The sequence below is a fragment of the Mastigoproctus giganteus genome, chromosome 5 (assembly GCF_048544385.1).
Source record: "Mastigoproctus giganteus isolate SK-2022 chromosome 5, ASM4854438v1, whole genome shotgun sequence".
Taxonomy (NCBI): Eukaryota; Metazoa; Arthropoda; class Arachnida; order Uropygi; family Thelyphonidae; genus Mastigoproctus; species Mastigoproctus giganteus.
The window spans coordinates 148091919-148110537 of record NC_143579.1 but is presented as its reverse complement, the minus strand read 5'-3'; the positions used below and the strand labels follow the sequence as shown (position 1 = coordinate 148110537).

Genomic DNA, 18619 nt, shown 5'->3' with positions numbered 1-18619 from the left:
CGTACTGTATTTAAGAAGAATTTTGTAATCCCATGATGCACTTTGTTACTTGTGGGAATCTCAGATTGGTGAGATTCCAAACCAGAGAAAGATTGAAGGGGAATTTCGAATTTATAATATTTAGATCGGAGTGGTGACGAAACCATTCCATAATGAGGACTTGAATTGTAAAATTTTGTACCTTTAATATGGTAATAGCTGAGTCAACTAAGGGAGTATGGTTGGTTGGAGTGGGCATGTAAAGTAAGTTCAGTGCTAGATTGTCCAGTTCTGCAGCTATTGTAGTGATAGTATGTTCTGGTATTGGATGATTGGGTTGAACCGAATTTGGTTGTGGTACAACCAATGTAACAGGCGTTACAATTGTGTTGACATTTTATTAAATAAATAATATTCATTTCGCTTGTTGGATATTTATGTGTTTCTTTATATTTATTGAAAAGTGATCCGAGTTTGTTATAAGTGGAAAAAATAAGAGTGATGTCTGTACCTGCAAATATTCGCCGAAATCGTCCTGCAAGATTACTATGATAAGGAAGGACAAGATGTGTTTTACTATTTATGATGTGTTTTATGACATTTAACTCATATTTAGGTGAGTTAAATGTCAGGATAATGTTTCTGGTTTTAACAAAACTACACGCATTAATTCTCTTAACCCATCCCTACGCGCATTAATTCTCTTAACGGCAATAACTCACTGTGACTTCAATTCGGAGCAGATTTCCTCCTCGGTAACGTCAAGAAGGTCCCACTCTGAAATTACACCTCTCGATGAATTGAGTGTTCTGTGTGGTGTCACTTTTATGGGTATTCCTCCGATTGATGTTACTCTGAATAGCTGTTCAGACTGCCTGTCATTTTTAGTTTCAATAAAGAGATCCCTAGAATGGAGCCTCTTAACTTATTTGGGTGAACCTGCTAACCCATCTAACCCTTTCTGTATAAAGACGGGTGACATTTCACCAATCGGTTTTTCTCTGGTGGAGTGTATAATTAAGAACCTTGGAACAGGCCCTGATGGTATTTCAGTTTGCTGCCTCTTTGTAGCAATGGTGCTGTCTGTGTCGTCGTCTATGTTTGCAGATAGGGACCGGGTTGGGGGCCCTATCTGCAAACACAGACGACCCACCACGGAGCCCAAAGGGACGCCCACTACTTGGCATGCAATAAATGTGCTCGGGAGTGGAACGCAAGGGCTACCCAGACATACCCACACCGCCACCAGCTTGAATTCTGACCCTTGGACCATGAGAGTAGGGGTATGGCATGGTTGACCCTTGCAGGCGAGCCTACTAGCTGATTGATCCTAGCCAGGCCTTCCAGGACCACCCATCTTGTTGAAGCAGGGGCCAAAGTGGTGTTTGAAGTTGGGGCCCTCAACCACCATGATCCCGCTTTCCGAATTTCCACGGGTCGCAGCGCACGGCAAAACGCCGGATTCCATTGATGTTAGCCTGGAACCTAGGCTGTGGGAGTTGGATCCCAGTGATGCTAGTCTGGAAGTCCAGCAGCATCACTGGGAGGTCCCCTCACAACGTACAGGTGCCCACGTCGAGGGGATTGTGGAAGTAAATCTTTTCCACAATTCTCTTTTTATCTAGTTTTGTTGTCCTGAATTAGGTTCACTGTTGTGGGAAATTTGCTAAATAGGTTCCAGACTTTGTTCTTTTCATACTTAGCTATGTTACAGTCATTGTTCCATCAGGGTTTCTGTTTCATGTTTTTGGGATGGCAAATTCTGTTGCATTTAACATCTGATTTGTGATTTACTCACTGTAGAGTCTTGTACAGAAGCAATACACATTACCTGTCAAGGGCTACAAGATGTAGTAGAAAGTAGCAGCAAAGTGAAAATTCCATAATGGCAGGCTGGCCCAATCTGCATCATGAAATTTTTACTCTACTTCTAATGGAAACTGACGCATAGGGATTGTGTACTTATAAAGAGCAAAGAAGGCATCATCAAATAGCAGAAGCCTACTATAGAGAACTATTTTTTTTTGTTTTCTGTGTGGTATAGAATCCTTATTGAAAATTTGCCATTCATCATACTAGGTAGTAACCATCGTTTAATTGATCACAATGGAGTCCTCACATGCACAGGTCATTCAAATGAAAATTATGCATGTCATTCTTAAATGTAGTGCCATTATGCTCCACACACTTCCTTTAATGCACCCTGTACTAATGTCTGGTGGGTTCACTTAGAAAAGAAGTTTTGTGGTTGGTGATGAAGCTATTTATACACTGCCATTCTGACCCCTTCATCCGATGAGAAGTGACATCCTTTTTGTGCCTCTTTTGGTGGCTAAAAAGGTAACATTCACATGGAATTAAATCTGGTGAATATGAAGAATGGGGTAATACTTTACATTTTATTTCCTGTATGTGAAATGGGTGGTGTAAGACAGGCTTCACCATGCTGGAGGCCCACAGCTGAGAATGGCAAACCGCAACTTTTCTTTTGAATTGCTGATTTTCATCACAATATTTGTTGCTGTTTCCCCTGTCTCTAAGTAACATTCCAGAATCTTTCTTTTATAATCCCAGACACTTTCCTCCTTGCTCAGTTCAATGTTTCATCTACACTTCCCAAGAATTCTCCGGAAAGCCAGCAATAGCCCTGTGCAGAACCCGTGTGCTTCCTCATGGTAAAGGATGGGAGGCAGGGGGCGGCTGACTGGGTGTTTGCCACCCCTAGAGTATTGTAGGCTGACAAGTGGCTAAGTTGCCACTTGTATCAAAAGCAAATATTCTTGCACCCTTTCTATTTAGGTGTACTCAATTCCTATAGAAGCAGACTTTCATGTTAACAACAGATCATGCTGAGAAAAATTCTATCCTTGACCCTTTGCAAAATCTCTATGGGATTTTGCAAAGACAAGGCTCACTCAACTGACAAGGCTCTCAGCACGTACTCCCTCCTATTGTGTCTGGGCAGACATTTTCAAATTTAACTCTAACTCATGACTTTTTCTCAGCATTGCCTCGTTCTTACAAGTCTTCAGATCTCATACTCTTCATGTCATTAGTGCCAATGCACACATAAGCAAATATTTTTGCACCCTTTCTATTTAAGTGTACTCCAAAGATTGTATCACTTTTTCGTTCTTTAAAAGACAATATCAATTCTACAATGTCATCAACTTTTGTCCTTGGCAGACATACCCTGCTCCTATTCCACCTACCCTTTTTGCACAATATTTCCTTTGAGTTGCAACAGAGTCACTGACTACCTCATATTCATCTGTTGCTCTAATGGAAATTGTGTCATGGAATGTTAGTTAATGCTACTAATGAAACTGGTTGTTACTCGTAACCTGATAGTCTACTGGATAATCTTTGTACTACCATCTGTTGGAGGAAGTTGGACTACAACATACCACTTAAGTTTATTTTCAAACTTATTGAACATGATCACAACAGCACAAATCCGCAAACTTTATGCTGTCTTTGCAATATCAGCATCACAAAAGGTCATAAGAACTTGTTGGTCTTGAGCAGCATGGTGTATAGGTAAACTGTAAATATGTACATAATAGAGTCAAATGTAATACAGTCAAAAATTTGTTCCTTGTAATGGCTCTGCAAAGATGCAATACACATGTGTGGGCTTCTGCATAAACTCTGGAATGGTGAAGGAATGCTCATAGCACAATATGCAGTGCATTATGATATATATGATCTAGTCATTTCAAGGCATTCTGTCATGTAGAATTATAAATGGGAGCTGTATAATTGAGTCCTGATCTTATATAAGGCAGCAGAGTATAATGATCAGATCTCAATATGAAATGTCCCTTATAGTTTCTAAACACAATTTGTTCTGAAGTATGCCATGTGGTCAAGTAAGATAAGTTTGCTGTCTAACATGATGCCTGGCACAATAAGGAATTGTCTGCTTACTTAGTTTCAAGTCTGGATGTTGATGCAAATTTCATTTTCAATAAAAACACAATGTTAAGATTTGGAAGCCATTATTATTAGCTCATGTGGATTATCTGATCAATGATCGCCAGCATGGATTCCATCAGTGTTGATCCACTGGTGATACTCTATTTTATGATACCCATGTATGGTCAAATTCAATGGAAAAGTTTGATGAAACTCAAGCAGTTGCTCCTAACATTTCAGTTTCTAATACAGATATATACAGTTATACCCAGATATTTATTAACAAATAAAGTACAAATAAAATAAGAGTAGGAGTACAAATAAAGTAGAGTACAAATAAAATAAGAGAGGAAAAATAAGAGTAGGAGTGTGTTATAGGCCTAATGACTTGAATGAGTACAATGAACAATTGTACAGAGAAATAGAGTGGGCCAGTAAATCAGAATGTCTTATAATGGGGGATAAAAAGACTATTAGTCTTTGTATCCCCCCAAACTAGCAGTTTTCCAACCCACCTAACACTGCCTCGATAGCATCAGCAAATATTCTTGCACCCTTTCTATTTAAGTGTATCCCATCCCTGTAGAAGCAATCTCTCCTGTTAACAAGTACAGTCCAGGCTGAAAAAAATTCTACCCCTTGAGCCTTGCACAATCTTTCCAGGGCCGAATTGATCGACAAGGCTCTCATCATATAAGATGATGATGTGCTGGACCGATGTTGTGCTGGACCGATCAGCCTACCGAGAGAAAGCCTTGGCCCTATTACTCGATCCTAACGTATATGAACCTCTACCTGATCCTCCCGTTAAAGTCTTGAAACGTCTGGAAGCAAATGTTAATAAACTTGTCCACGCATGGCTTAAAGATAAGAAGATCCCGACCGCGACTCACCATCTTCTACTTGCTACTGGCTGCCAACTACCGCAATTCTACGGATTACCAAAGATCCATAAACCGGGTATTCCTCTCAGACCTATAGTGTCTTGCTGCAGTGCCCCAACGTATGAACTGTCCAAACACATCGCGAGCCTCCTCTCACCTCTTATAGGTAATACATCTCACACCGTTAAAAACAGCAGTGAATTCATTAACGTCATTAAGGACATTTCAATTCCTGACAACTCTGTCATGGCATCATTTGACGTGGTCTCTTTATTCGCCTCGATTCCCGTCCAACAGGCCGTGCACTGCGCCAGAAGGCTCCTTGAGAGCGACTTAAGCCTCCAATCCAGGACGTCACTATCCACTGATGACATCTGTACCGCCCTCAACTTATGCCTCTCTAGCAGCATCTTCACCTTTGAAGACTCACTCTACAAACAAGTACATGGCACTGCTATGGGTGCCCCTGTCAGTTCCGTAGTAGCTAACATCGCCATGGAAGATTTAGAGGAGCAGATACACCAGAACCCACCTACCCCTATTACAACGTGGTGTAGATACGTCAACGATATTTTTACCATAATACCACGTGGTTCTGAAATGGTACTACTAGAACACCTCAACTCCCTATCCAATTTCATCAAGTTTACCGTAGAATCAGAGGTGAACGGTTCGCTCCCATTTCTGGATGTACTAGTGCATCGCGTAGGCCCACGTCTAGAGACCTCAGTATACCGCAAATCCATGTGGTGCGGTCAATTCACCAACTATGGGTCCGGCCACGCTCCACGCCATCTCAATAGCACTGCCCGCACCCTATTCTCCAGGGCCTGGAGCCATTCCAGCACCGCCACAGTTAGACGTAACGAGATCTCCCGTGTGAAGGCGGACCTAACCAGATGCGGTTATCCATCCCATGTACTAAACAGATGCTTGTTACAGGCAGAAGAACTTACATTCAACCCAAGACCTCCGAAGCAAGTCGGCATATCGTCCGCCTACATTCTGTACTATCCAGGAGTGTCAGGACGTATCTCGAAGATCCTTAGAAGTTACAACATCAAATGTGTACAATTACCCGGTAGGAACCTACGTTCACTTGTCTCCAGTGTGAAGACCCCTGTCACACCTGTCTTACGCAGCAATATAGTGTACCGTATCACCTGTAAGGCCTGTAACAGTTGCTACGTAGGTGAGACATCGAGACGTCTCCAGGATCGCCTCACGGAACACGACAGAGCAATCCGGCTTGCCGAAACTGACCAGTCCATGCTCGCAGAACATTTTTGGGCTACCAACCACGATCTTGACCCCAAGCGCGACTTTGAGATAGTGGACCATGCGCGACTTTGAGATAGTGGACCACGCGCGACACTTTCACCACCGCCTATGGCTAGAGTCACTAAACATAATAAACAACCCTAAGGCATTAAATCGCCAGAAAGGCATGCGTCTGCATCCCATCCTAGAGACAACCGTTTTATTGATGGATGATCACTGGCGTAAGGCAGCACACGCCCGTGCTACAACAATGACGCATGATTAACGTGCCACACTTTGCTTGTAGTGTATTCAAAATTTTATATTAACTTATCAGTTGATAAAGGGACACGTGTTCCGAAAGCTACTGGTTTTTGTACTTATATTTTATTTTATTTGTACTTTATTTGTTAATAAATATCTGGGTATAACTGTATATATCTGTATTTGAAACTATGGACCCCAGTACTCCAGGCCCATTTGTCACTATTTCAGTTTCTGATTGTGTTTGGCATAAAAGTATTCTAAATAAGCTTCCACCTTGTGTTTTGCCAACTGTTTTTTGTAATTGGGCATCCAGTTTTCTCTGTCTTCTAACTACTCCACTAATGCTGGTGTTCCCCAAGGTTCGGTTCTTTCTCCAACTCTCCTCCTCATGTATATTAATGACCTTCCAATGACCAGAAATCCTATCCACAGTTTTGCTGATGATGGCACATTGCATTCCACCTTCAAGTTTGCAAAACCTTGCCCTGCTCAAACAGCTTCAAATTCTCAAATATCCACCACCAAGTTGATCTCCAGGTAATTCTCCAGTGAGGCAAAGATAACTTAGTTGATTTCAATCCTTGTAAAACCCAGTCCTATCTTATATTTTGCAAAAAGAATCTTCTGCTCCTATGCTTATCTTCGATAACACTCCGATTTCTAGGCAAGATCATATCTCTCTATTGAGGATTACCCTGACTTCTAATCTCTCTTGGCATAAGCAGATTACAAATATTGCTTCCTCTGCAACTAAAAAACTGAGTTCTCTCTTTTGCTCTTGGCATTCCTTTTCTTTCAAAAAGCTGTTCTCTCTGTACAAATTGCAAATCTGCCTTACCATGGAATACTGTTCCCACATCTGGGGCTGTGACCCAAAACCTCTCTCAGGCTTCTAGATTCCATTCAAAAGAGGGCAGTTAGGTTAATTAATGACTCATCTCTAACAGAGTTTCACCACTCTGTCCCATAGACGTCCTGTTTCTGCTGCATGCCTTTTCGATAGATAATTCCATGGGAACTATTCTTCTGAATTGGCTTCTATAAATGCTGCTCTCTCTTTTAAAGCAGTCCAAACACGTGCTGCAACCAGTCAACATCCTTTTACTGTCCGCCTTCAAACTCGCAGAACAAACTTTTCTTCTTCCTCATTTATTCATTCAACTTCCATTTTCTGGAACAACCTTCCTTTATACGTATTTCCTGAAAATTACAATCTACAGATGTTCAAGTCTAATGTCAAAAAATATCTTCTTTCATCTTTTCAATCTCCAACTCATGCAAAGTACTAAGTACGTGTCAAGAGATACCGAAATCATGGACATATATGGCTGTAGTCAATTGAACTTGGTTATTACTTGGTATTGAGTTCACTGTTATTTCAAACAGAGTATGGGCAGTAATGAAGGTTTGTGGAAGAGTGACTATATTTGGACTTAAAATGCACACTACTGAAGATAAAGCTTTGGATGAATAAAGGTCATTCAAAGTGATTATGGCAAACTTTGTACAGAACACAAAGTATGCCATAATGCTATACTATATCAAAATGCATTTTCAGTTTCAAAGCACTTTTTGAACAAAAGTTCTTTTTTTAATGAAGGCATTCTGTATGTCTTGTATCATCAAGTCTAATGAGTCTGAAGAGCAGTACCATGAGGTGCAAAACCTGCTATTGTATCTTTCCTTGAAGAAACCATAATCAGTTTATTAATAGCTTGGTCGAGCAGAATGTTAGTAAACATATCATTTACATTGAGACTTGCTAAAATATCTTAATTTTTATGTGTTCATGCTTCATCACTTTAATGAGTTCCTCTGTATTCTGTAATCAGCCATAGAAGAACAGAGTAACTCTGTATCATGAACGCTGGATTTTGAAGGCCCTATACAGTAATACCCCGAAGTTACGCGATAGGTGGGTCCAACGAAAATCGCGTAAGTCGAATTCGCATAAGTCGGGGTACAACTTTGCATATAAATACATATAAATTTTGCTCAATTGGGACCAAGGACTAACAAAAACACTAGTTTAGAAGAAAAATATTAATAAAATTGCAGTTCTGTATACATATTAATACAAAATATGTATTAAAAAACAAATGACACGTTAAAAAGTTATTTCGATGTTGATGGCTTCATAAAATCTAACAAATTCGTCTGACGACACAGCGCCTTTTTTTCACGCAGAATTTCTTCGTAGCTATAACGCGTTCTTCGTTGGAGTCTGTTTTCTAAAATTTTTAAGCCCTTTACAATTGAGCCCTTTTCAATTTTCAACCTGTCAAGTTTGCAATTGTCATGTGCTTTTCGCCGTTGCTTCATTTAGGCCTGTAGCACGTGCAATATCACGTGGTCTTTCATTTCGCTCAAAGCGTTTCACAATTTCATAATTTTTTCTCTATCGACAGAGGCGGACTGGCCATAAGCCTTACCGGGGCCAATGTAACCCCGGTGGGCCAGTGTGATTTTGCCCATAAACCATAGTATGAGGCCACTATAAATTTTCCCGGGTAAGAATTTTTGACCCAGTCCGCCTCTGTTTATCGATAATTGCTTTTCTTTTTCTCTCTGAATCTGCAGTGTCTTCACCAGTACGCCTCCTTTTCACACCTTTTAATTAAGTATTTTACTAATTTTTAGGGAATAAAGCGCAATTACAAAACGAGGAGGCACGCTTGATACGCATAAACAAAGCTGCGCGCATGTAGCAACTGAATAAACAACACCATAAAGGCAGAGATACACTATTAACACCTCACATTTCTAGGGGTTACTACCATAAAACAATAAAAATACAGTTGCGTTTCTGCTAGTGAAATCTGTTATAAACTGGTAGTAAACTCGATCTAATTGCATTTGCGATTATACCGATAGCTGGAATTGTGTTGGTTTTTACGTTATTATGGTGAAATGTGTTTTTCCCTTCACTGATATAAAAAACATAAAATCAGCAAAGTTGAATTTTGTTCATCTTTCGCTCTCATTCTCCGCCGTCGCACCGTATATCGATAACATATGAAAAACGACCTTGAAGATAGTGGGCGGCAGCGTTGCCAAATGAAAAAATCAAGAACCGCGTAACTCCGAGTTCGCGTAAGTCGGGGTAGCGTAAGTCGGGGTATTACTGTATATGGTCTAATCCCCTGGGTGCTATTCATGATTTATCAACATGGAGATTCTTTTGATAGCTCAAAGATACTTAATGTGAGTTTTACTACAAAATGGAAATTATTACTCTATTCCTGCTGCCTTTTATTTTTTTGGTTAAAATGAAATACCCTGGTAATGAATGGATCATTGTGGTGATCTGACAATGCTTCTTTCACAATAATCAGGTTAAAAAAAAAAAATCCTGCTTTAGCTCTGTTGGGATAGCAGAACTTAAATCTGATCATCAATGAGGTGGGGTGTATGGGTCAGAAAAAACTAAATCTTATGTCTGGGAGTAAAAATGTGACTAATCAGACAATTATGCTCCTACGACCCTTTTGCATAAAAACTTGAATTCAAGAAGAATTTTAAAATTTCAGATTCAAAATGGAGACTGTTTTCGCTATCTTTCTGAAAAGTTCTTTCGAGATCAGTAGTGATAAACTCAGAGTAAAGGTTTTGCCAGATCACAGATTAAGTAAATGATGAAGGATAATAATTTCAATGCACATATGTTTGAGGAAGAAGTGGCTGCTGGTCATCATTTGAGGACTGTTGTGGAAAACATTTTGGATAAAGGGATACAAAAATTGTGTCAACATGTTAATAGTTTTTCAATGTATGTTTGAAGCTTCATTTTCTAATACAGCTACCTTGAGTACCTCCTGGAGAGAAATAATTATTTGGCAGAGAGGAAAGGGAAAGGTTTCATTATAATATCAAGAACATGGAAAATAATTCCAGGTAGTGGAATGTTGGAATGATAACTGCCTGCTGGTTTAAAGAGGAATTAGTCTGCTCCTCATGGAAAGGTGTCAGATGTCAAAGAAATGCAAATTAACTTAAGGTAAAATAAACGTATAAAAGCACAAATTCAATACTTGAGGGTACATTGTCATGTGCTGTGACATACTTGCATTTTGTACTAGCATGAAGGGATCACTTATTTTTGGCATATTATTTGAAGTGAAAGCTGTATTTTTCTAATGATTATCATTATGATTATTTGTTGTTGATTTTATGCAAAACATGTATGTGATGAAATGCACATTTTCTTTGAAAGTTAGAACAAGGTAGACATATTTGCCTGTGTTATAGATTAACTTCAAAAGTGAAACTCTTTCTGCAATCCACAAATCTGTACCTAGTTGGTGTACACATCAAAGTGAATCAGGAATCCAACTTTTGAAAGGCTGCCAAATCCTGATTCATAAAATCTGCTCTCTCAGATATATGAGCTCCCCACAAGGCTTCATATGACGAAACCCCTAATTATAATTATGAGAGCATCCTTGGGTTTAGGGAAAGTCCCTATGGATTGGAAATGTGCAAATGTCTCCTCAATTCACAAAGGGGGAATCAAAAGGTGAAGTGAGTAATTATTGACCAGTAAGCTTCTGTTCCAGGGAAAATAATGGAGTCGCTGACCACAGATGTAATAAAGGACCATTTAGAGAGGAATACAGTTATACATCAGTCACAGCATGGAGTTGTTAAGGCACAATCTTGTCTAACCAATCTGACTAGATACTGTAGCAAGGATTAGATACAGAAAATAATCTTGACATCATACACTTAGATTTCAGAAAAGTCTTTGATACTGTTTCACATAAAATACTGCTGTATAAATTGAAGCAGTGTGGCCACCAGTTACTGCTATGGATAAAGGGAGGGCTGAATGGGAAAAGACAGAGTGGTTATAAATGGGCACTCTCTGCTCAGCCCATTGTTGTTTTCAATATTTATTTATGATACTTATGGAGACATCAGGCTTAATGCCTAAGTTTGCAGACTGTTTAAAAAGAAAGTTGGTCACCTGTCAGGTCATCATCTTTCTTTTTAATTTCTGGAAAAGGTTTGGATTTTTTTTTTTTTTTTTTTAGATTGTGCTTTAAAGTTCCAATATTTAATCTTTTCTTTATGGATTGCAATATTTACTATATGTAATTTTTTTTTCCTTAATAAAAAAAAAAGTTATTTAAAAAATTGTGTTTCACATCTTTTTAATTTCCGAGAAAGTTTTTTTTTTTTTTTTTTTGAAATCTGCTCTGACTACCATATTTCATCTTTTCTTAATTCTTTCAAAACTTAGTTATATGCAACTTTTTAGATTTCAATCAAAAGATTTAATATTTAAAAAATGCTTCTTTTGCATCTTTTATTTAAAAAGAAAAAAAAAAAAAAAATCCAAACTAATCATTAATTTTGCTGAAAATTACAAAAAATATTTATTACAGCTCTGATATTCGTACTATCTAAAAAATATTTATAAAATATAGATGTTGTTCTATAAGTTTCTTCCATTTTTTCAGTTTAAAAATTCATACACACACACACACACACACTTAAAAACTTTAAAACATATATATTCAATTAACAGAATGAACAGAAGAGAAAAAGCAGAATGTACTGGAACTTAAGAACAAGTTTGGGCTTTTGCTGTTGTTGTTATTTGGTTTTTAGGAGCATTAGCAACTAAGGCCGTATTGCTCCAGGAATATGCGGTGGTCATTCCTTGACCTTTCTGCATCCTCTGTATTTGGTTTGAGCTTTTGCAGACTGTTCAGGACCAAGATATTGACGAGGAATACTACAACTTTCTGAAAGTAATAAAGCCCAAGAAACCTATAGGTAAAAAGAAATCCAAAGAAAAAATTAGTCAAGAAACACTTGTCACGATAAACTGAAGATGACAAATGAAGAGCAAGATAAACAATGACAAGGATAAAATTGAGTATACTGAGTTATATTTGTTGTTTGGGGATTTATTAGGCGTATCGGCATCTGTGGCCATAGTGCGCCAATATTGAGTTATGCAAAGCCATTAGAAAGAGATTCAGAGAAGACATAAGAAGAAGATTTAACACAAGAAAAGTAGAACAAGCATTAAGGGAAAACAAAGGACTTATATCAGCAGCCATGGGCAGTAATACAAAAAGACAAATGATACTGAAACTGACGCATAGGGATTGTGTACTTATAAAGAGCAGAGAAGGCATCATCAAATAGCAGAAGACTACTATAGAGAATTATACAAGGAGTGAGGGAATGATGCCAGCAGTGGGAAAGATGGATCACAAATTAGTAACACATATAACATACCCGATATCCTTCCTGATGAGGTAGAACACGTGTTGAAGAAAATGAAGAATCCTGGGGGAAGATGAAGTTACTGTAGAGTTGTTAAAATTTGGAGGAAGAGACATGACACAGAAACTGGCAAGACTCTTTACAAAAATGCATTAGAAAAGGTATGACACCTAAGGAGTGGAATAATGCAATCAGATTTGCTACATAAGAAAGGAGATAAATCAGAAATTGGAAATTATAGACCAATTAGCTTGTTATCACACATCTACAAGTTGTTCACAAGGGTCATTACTAACATATTAGAAAGAATACTTGATGAGAATCAACTGAAAGAGCAAGCTAGCTTTAGGACAGGATTCTCAACTATGCATCAACCTTCACATAATATCACAGCTAATGGAGAAAGCAAATGAATATAAAACACTATTATGCCTGGCATTTTACTCCATACAGCATAAGGCAATGTTTCAGGCACTGGAAAGACAAGGCATAGATACCCCATTATATTATGATTTTGAAGAAAATATATGAGAACGCTACCTCCTTTATTAGACTAGACAAAGACAGTAGCAAATTTAAAATCGAGAAAGGAGTTTGACAAGGAGACACAATATCTCCGAAGCCGTTTACTGTTGCCCTCGAGGAAGCTTTCAGAAGATTAGACTTGTGGCAGAAAGGAGTCTATGTGAATGGAGAGTACCTAAAATATTTACGATTTGCTGATGACATTGTAATCATAAGCCACAATCCCAAAGAATTAGTGAAAATCTTAATAAGTTATGCAGAGTTAGTAAGGATTTCGGACTAAAGATGAATATGCTAAAACAAAAGTAATGATGAACAAGTAAGCCACAGAAAGGTATAATCACTGAAGGAGCAGTAATCAAAAAAGTGGATACTCATATACTTATCTGGGACAAGTCATTAGCTGTAATAATGATAAATGGCCGGAACTCAAGAGCAGAATAAATTTTGGATGGATAACATTAAGGAAATATAGTCACATACTGAGGAGCAATATCCCAATTTGTCTGAAATGTAAAATAATGAACCAATGTATACTTCCATAAATCCTATGATTTATGGAAGTGAAACTTGGGCACTCACCGAAAGAATGGAAGAGAAGCTGAAAACTACACAACGAAGAATGGAACGAATTGTATTAGGAATCAGACTATTAGATAAGAAGAGAAACACATGAATTAGGCAGAAAACACAAATAAACGACACATAGCTTGATGACAGATGGTCTAAGAAAATAACAGAATGGTACCCAAGAGGAGCTAGAAGAAGACCTGGAAGACAACGATGGAGATGGACAGATGAAATTCACAACTTCGTGGGTATTAAGTGGATGGCCATTGCACAAAACAGAAGGAATTGGAAAGTTGCTGGAGAGGCCTTCATCCTGCAGTGGATTGATGATGATGATATATTCAATACTATTAGTTATTTCCATTTTCAGATTTATTTAAAATTTGGTGTGTTACGATACAAGGGAAATTTGAAAATTATGCACATTTTTACCTTCTAATGGACAGATGAATATTGTGTTTCACGGAAAAGCAATAACAAATCTTTCAAAAACAACTCCTATAAGTGATCTAGTAAGTAAGCATGCACACTGACCTATAAACAAACACACAATTCGAAACTTTGTATATAGTCATTTACTCACAGAGTAGTAGGCATCTTGAGTAAATATCGCGTTTTAAGTTTCTAGTCTTTTTTTTTTGTCAGAAAAATAATAAATCTTTATTAAACAACTCATATAACACTGTAAACATTTGTATAATAAGCGAGAACAGGAAACCAAATAATCTTGATTTAACAGCAAAAACATAACTGAAAATTTTGTAACAGTGTCAACATGTGCCTATCCAATCCAATGTCACTCTTCAAGCAAAAATCTGAATAGTTAAAAACATAGTGACTGGCCACCTGACAGGTTCTTGTGATTTTTAATGGTTTGAAAATCATTATGAGTTGATTTTAGTATGTAATACTTGAACTTTTGAGAATAAGTCACATTTTGCATAACTAGAAACAGATACTTATGCATCAATGAACTTTGTAGATAAAAGAATAAAATAACTAGCAGAAAGTATGCATATTTTGTAGCAGTTCATAGATTTATTAGGAAATTCAGATTTTTATAATATCTGCACTGGGAAATGCAAATATCATAATATAACTCAGTGAAGAAAGTGAAAGGTACAGTCAAAAGAAACCTGTTTAAGGAAACTTGCCTTAATCTGATGTTGAATCACACAAATGTACTATTACTGTTCAGACATGCATCCCATTATTCTAATAAATGCAGTACACCTTCCTCATAGAATTCCAACAATTGCTGTTGGAACTGACCATCATGGAACATCCTGCTGAGTTTCAGCACCTCTTTGTGCTAAAAATGTGTAAAAATATGTAAACTGCAGCGTGAGAGTTCCAGTTGTAAGGGGAAATGGTGCAACATTTCTTACTGCAGTCCATGTAATCAAGAGATCCTCTTGATCGATTTAACCACATAAAAATGAGCCTTGTTATAAGGCAGATGATTACTTCTGGGAGCTTCCACAAAGATTTACTAATAATTATGAAGGCACTGCAGTGTTTCTTTCTATCACTGAGCAGTGATGACAACTTCAGGCTAAATTAGCATTGATCTTTGGTAATAAGATGGCAACCACCACTTTTCACACACACACATTTCTGCAAAGCACTGGCACTCTTGAACTCAGTAATGACACTTTTCATTTCAAGACCCTAACCTGTGCAGTATAATTACATAAATGCCATTTTTGTTTGCACTGTAAGGCTTGCCACTGAATGGTCATGCACTTTGTGGCACCCAAGTTCCCGAATGACAGAAGTCTGTTGGCACATAGTATAAATATAATATACAGTTGAAGAATTAACAATCTTTCAATAATAATCATAGTGAAAATACAAACAAATCTTGTTGGCCACTTATGATGAGCCAAGTTGGAGTTTATATACAAATATATTTAGAGCTTTATCAACAAAATATACAGTAGTTTCAAATCTTTTTTTTTTTTATTTGTGTTGGCATTGGTGAGTTTAGTGCCACTGAACACCTAAGACATGAAAATTTGTTATTCAAGCAAAAAAAAAAAAAAAAAAATGTCCAATATATTATTTTATTGTTTGTTCTATTTTATTATTTTGTACTTGTCTTATCCTATTTAGTTCTCAATAAACTTTTAGTTACTGTTTTCTGGATGGACATTATATATTTCTCTATCAATATGGAACCCGGAACAAGAGGCCTCTTCACCTTCATGTCCAATATGTGATCCCTTGCATCTAAAGCCATTGCAGATGTTGATTAAATTTTACCATAACTGCAGGAAGTGTCTCTTCAGAGATGTCCTCCATAGCAGCTGCAAATTCACCTATCAGTTCTTGAACAGTATGTGGATTATTCCCGTAAACTTAAGGAATTCCCAAAAGGAAATAATCATGGTAATTTAGATATAAGAAACTCCCATATTATACAAGTTTAATGACACCAAACCCACCAATACTAGCCCAATATATTAAAAAATGTGTTTGAAATTGTTGCATTTTTTATTGATGACTTTATAGATTCCTTTATTGCCTGTAGAAATCTTCAGTTAACTGCATCTTCCTGTGGTGAATCCCACTGGCTCAGCAACTGAGATTCCACTACACATATCAGATCCATTATTAATTTAGATATTATCAGAGATTCTGCCAGAATCAAGAAGACCAGCATGCTGGTATTGTCTTTGTGCACTGGGATCTAACACACTATAATTTCTGCTATTGCCATCCACTGAACTAAACAACTGCATAACAGTTCTGCTTGAATGGTGGTGGAATCTGGTAGGCTATGATCTTCCACAGAAGTTGCCACATAAGAAGCCAATCTTATGCTGCTTTAAGTACTCCACACATAGGGACACTGCAGTTGTCTCTACTGATGGCATGGGATGATGGAATATTCTTGAATGCCAATGCTCCAAATGGTTTCTATTGAATTTACCTTACACAATATTTAGTGATATTCTGCAACAGTATTTTTACCTTGAAAGTGCCATACAATGCTGGGAGAAGTGTCTGACAAGTTTCTAGTGTGGCTATTTCAACCCTATAATGGAAAGAAAGGAGAAAAATTGTAGCTTAAAGTCTATACAACATATGAAACAGTATCTCAGATATATACATTTGTATAATTAAATTTATAATCTATTAGTTTTATTCATATTTTATTAGTTTTACTGTATTTAAACGATATACAGGAATTTTGCTATTAGGAAAAAGGAGGTGATTATCCCTTTGTATAAGGCAATTGTCAGGCCATGCCTTGAGTACTGTGTACAGGTCTAGAGGCCTCATTTTAGGAAGGATGTAGAGTTGCTAGAGCGAGTACAGTTGTTGTTATTTGGTTTTTAGGAGCATTAGTGACTAAGGCCATATTGCTCCAGGGATATGCGGTGGTCATTTCCTGACCTTTCCGCATCCTCCGTATTTGGTGGTCACGGGTTCGAATCCCAGTCTAATCAAGAAGCGTGTGCTATGCACTGCTGCTCCTGCCCACCTGGCTACGGAGGCACCAGCGAGTACAGAGAAGGGCAACAAGATTGGTGAGGGGAACGAAAGGTTGCTCTTATAAAAAAAGGCTTAAGTTCTGCAAATTGCAGCATATAGAGACTAGGCACCTGCGAGTAATCTGATTGAGGTGTATAAGGCCTTGAATGGGTTGAGTAGGCATAATTCTGATGGGATTCTTCCTTTTGTTCAGATTACGAACCTGAGGGGTCATAAATTCAAATTGAGGAAAGACAGCTGTAGAATAGATGCATGGAAATTTGCCTTTAGCCAGCGGGTAGTTGATAGCTTAAATAAATTCAAGGAGGAACTGGACATACTTTTAGAGAGAATGGATGTTTTGTGAAATGGTTTTTTTTTGGCTTATGCTACATAAGCTTGCTTTCTCGCATTATATGTCTCTACTACTACTATTTCCAACTATCAGCATCCATCCAGAAAGATCATATATCTTTTTATATTAAAGATTTCCTTATTACACAAAATTTACTAAAAAAAAGCATTAATGCTGCATTACATAACTATGAAGATATTATCTTTCTTATATTAATTGCATACCTTGTTATATTTTCACCTTCTTAGTTTTTAAATCCATTTCTTCTAGTTTCCAAAGTGCATTCAGACTTTCAAAAAGCATTCATATTTATAGTACAGTCAGTCCTTGTATAACATGCATTTACACTACACAAATTCAATCATACATGATTTATAAATAGGGGAATGATATCATATAACACAAACTGAATTTGCTTATGCACGATTTGGCTTTGCATTCACAATAAATGGCAATTGAATGTGGCAGAATTACAACAGCTGAACGTGGCACTTACTGCTTTGTTTGTGTGTATATCAATCGTGCCTCCTCATTTTTGTTCTTTTTATACTGTAATTGTGCTTTATTCCCTAAAAATGAATAAAATTCTTGAAAACAGTGTGAAAAGGAAGCGTGATGGTGAAGATATTGCAAGTTCAGAGAGAAAAAGAAAAGTGGCTAGGGTAAAGAAAGTCAACACGAGAACCACAGCAAACTACAGGACACTTGCTGGACAAACTAGTTTGCTGCTACCGCAGTTTCTCCCTGCATTCTCAGTAAACAAAAGGCATGTTATCAGTAGTGGCAGTAGAAGTAGAGAGCGATATATTGATTGACATGCCGACGTGATAGACAAAGTTAGGAAACCTTATTTCCTAACTTTGTCTATGTTTAAGGTTAGGTTAGGAAATAACATAATGTAACATCTGAGAACAATCAGAAAGAATGCAGAGAAAATAAAAGCAACTTTTATAGCAGGAACAACTCAAAGTGTAACAAAAGACAATTAGATCAGGACACAAAGAATTGGAAGAGATGGAACATATGTTATCCATTTGGGAAGATCAAACAGGAATGAGTTTGCTTACAATAAAAGCAAAAGCATTAGCAATATTTTATTACGTAAAAATCGTAATAAAATCACTTATGTATTTTATTACGA

General features: G+C 37.4%; 1 protein-coding gene across 1 annotated transcript in view; it reads right to left on the bottom strand.

Annotated features, from left to right (window-relative positions):
- LOC150085758 (uncharacterized) overlaps positions 1–18619 on the bottom strand; it is a 321980-nt gene that overhangs the window by 875 nt on the left and 302486 nt on the right. The window contains exon 9 of the mRNA XM_090374684.1: positions 16620–16683. Coding sequence (XP_090230810.1) covers positions 16620–16683 — 64 coding nt within the window. The remainder of the gene's footprint in view (positions 1–16619; positions 16684–18619) is intronic.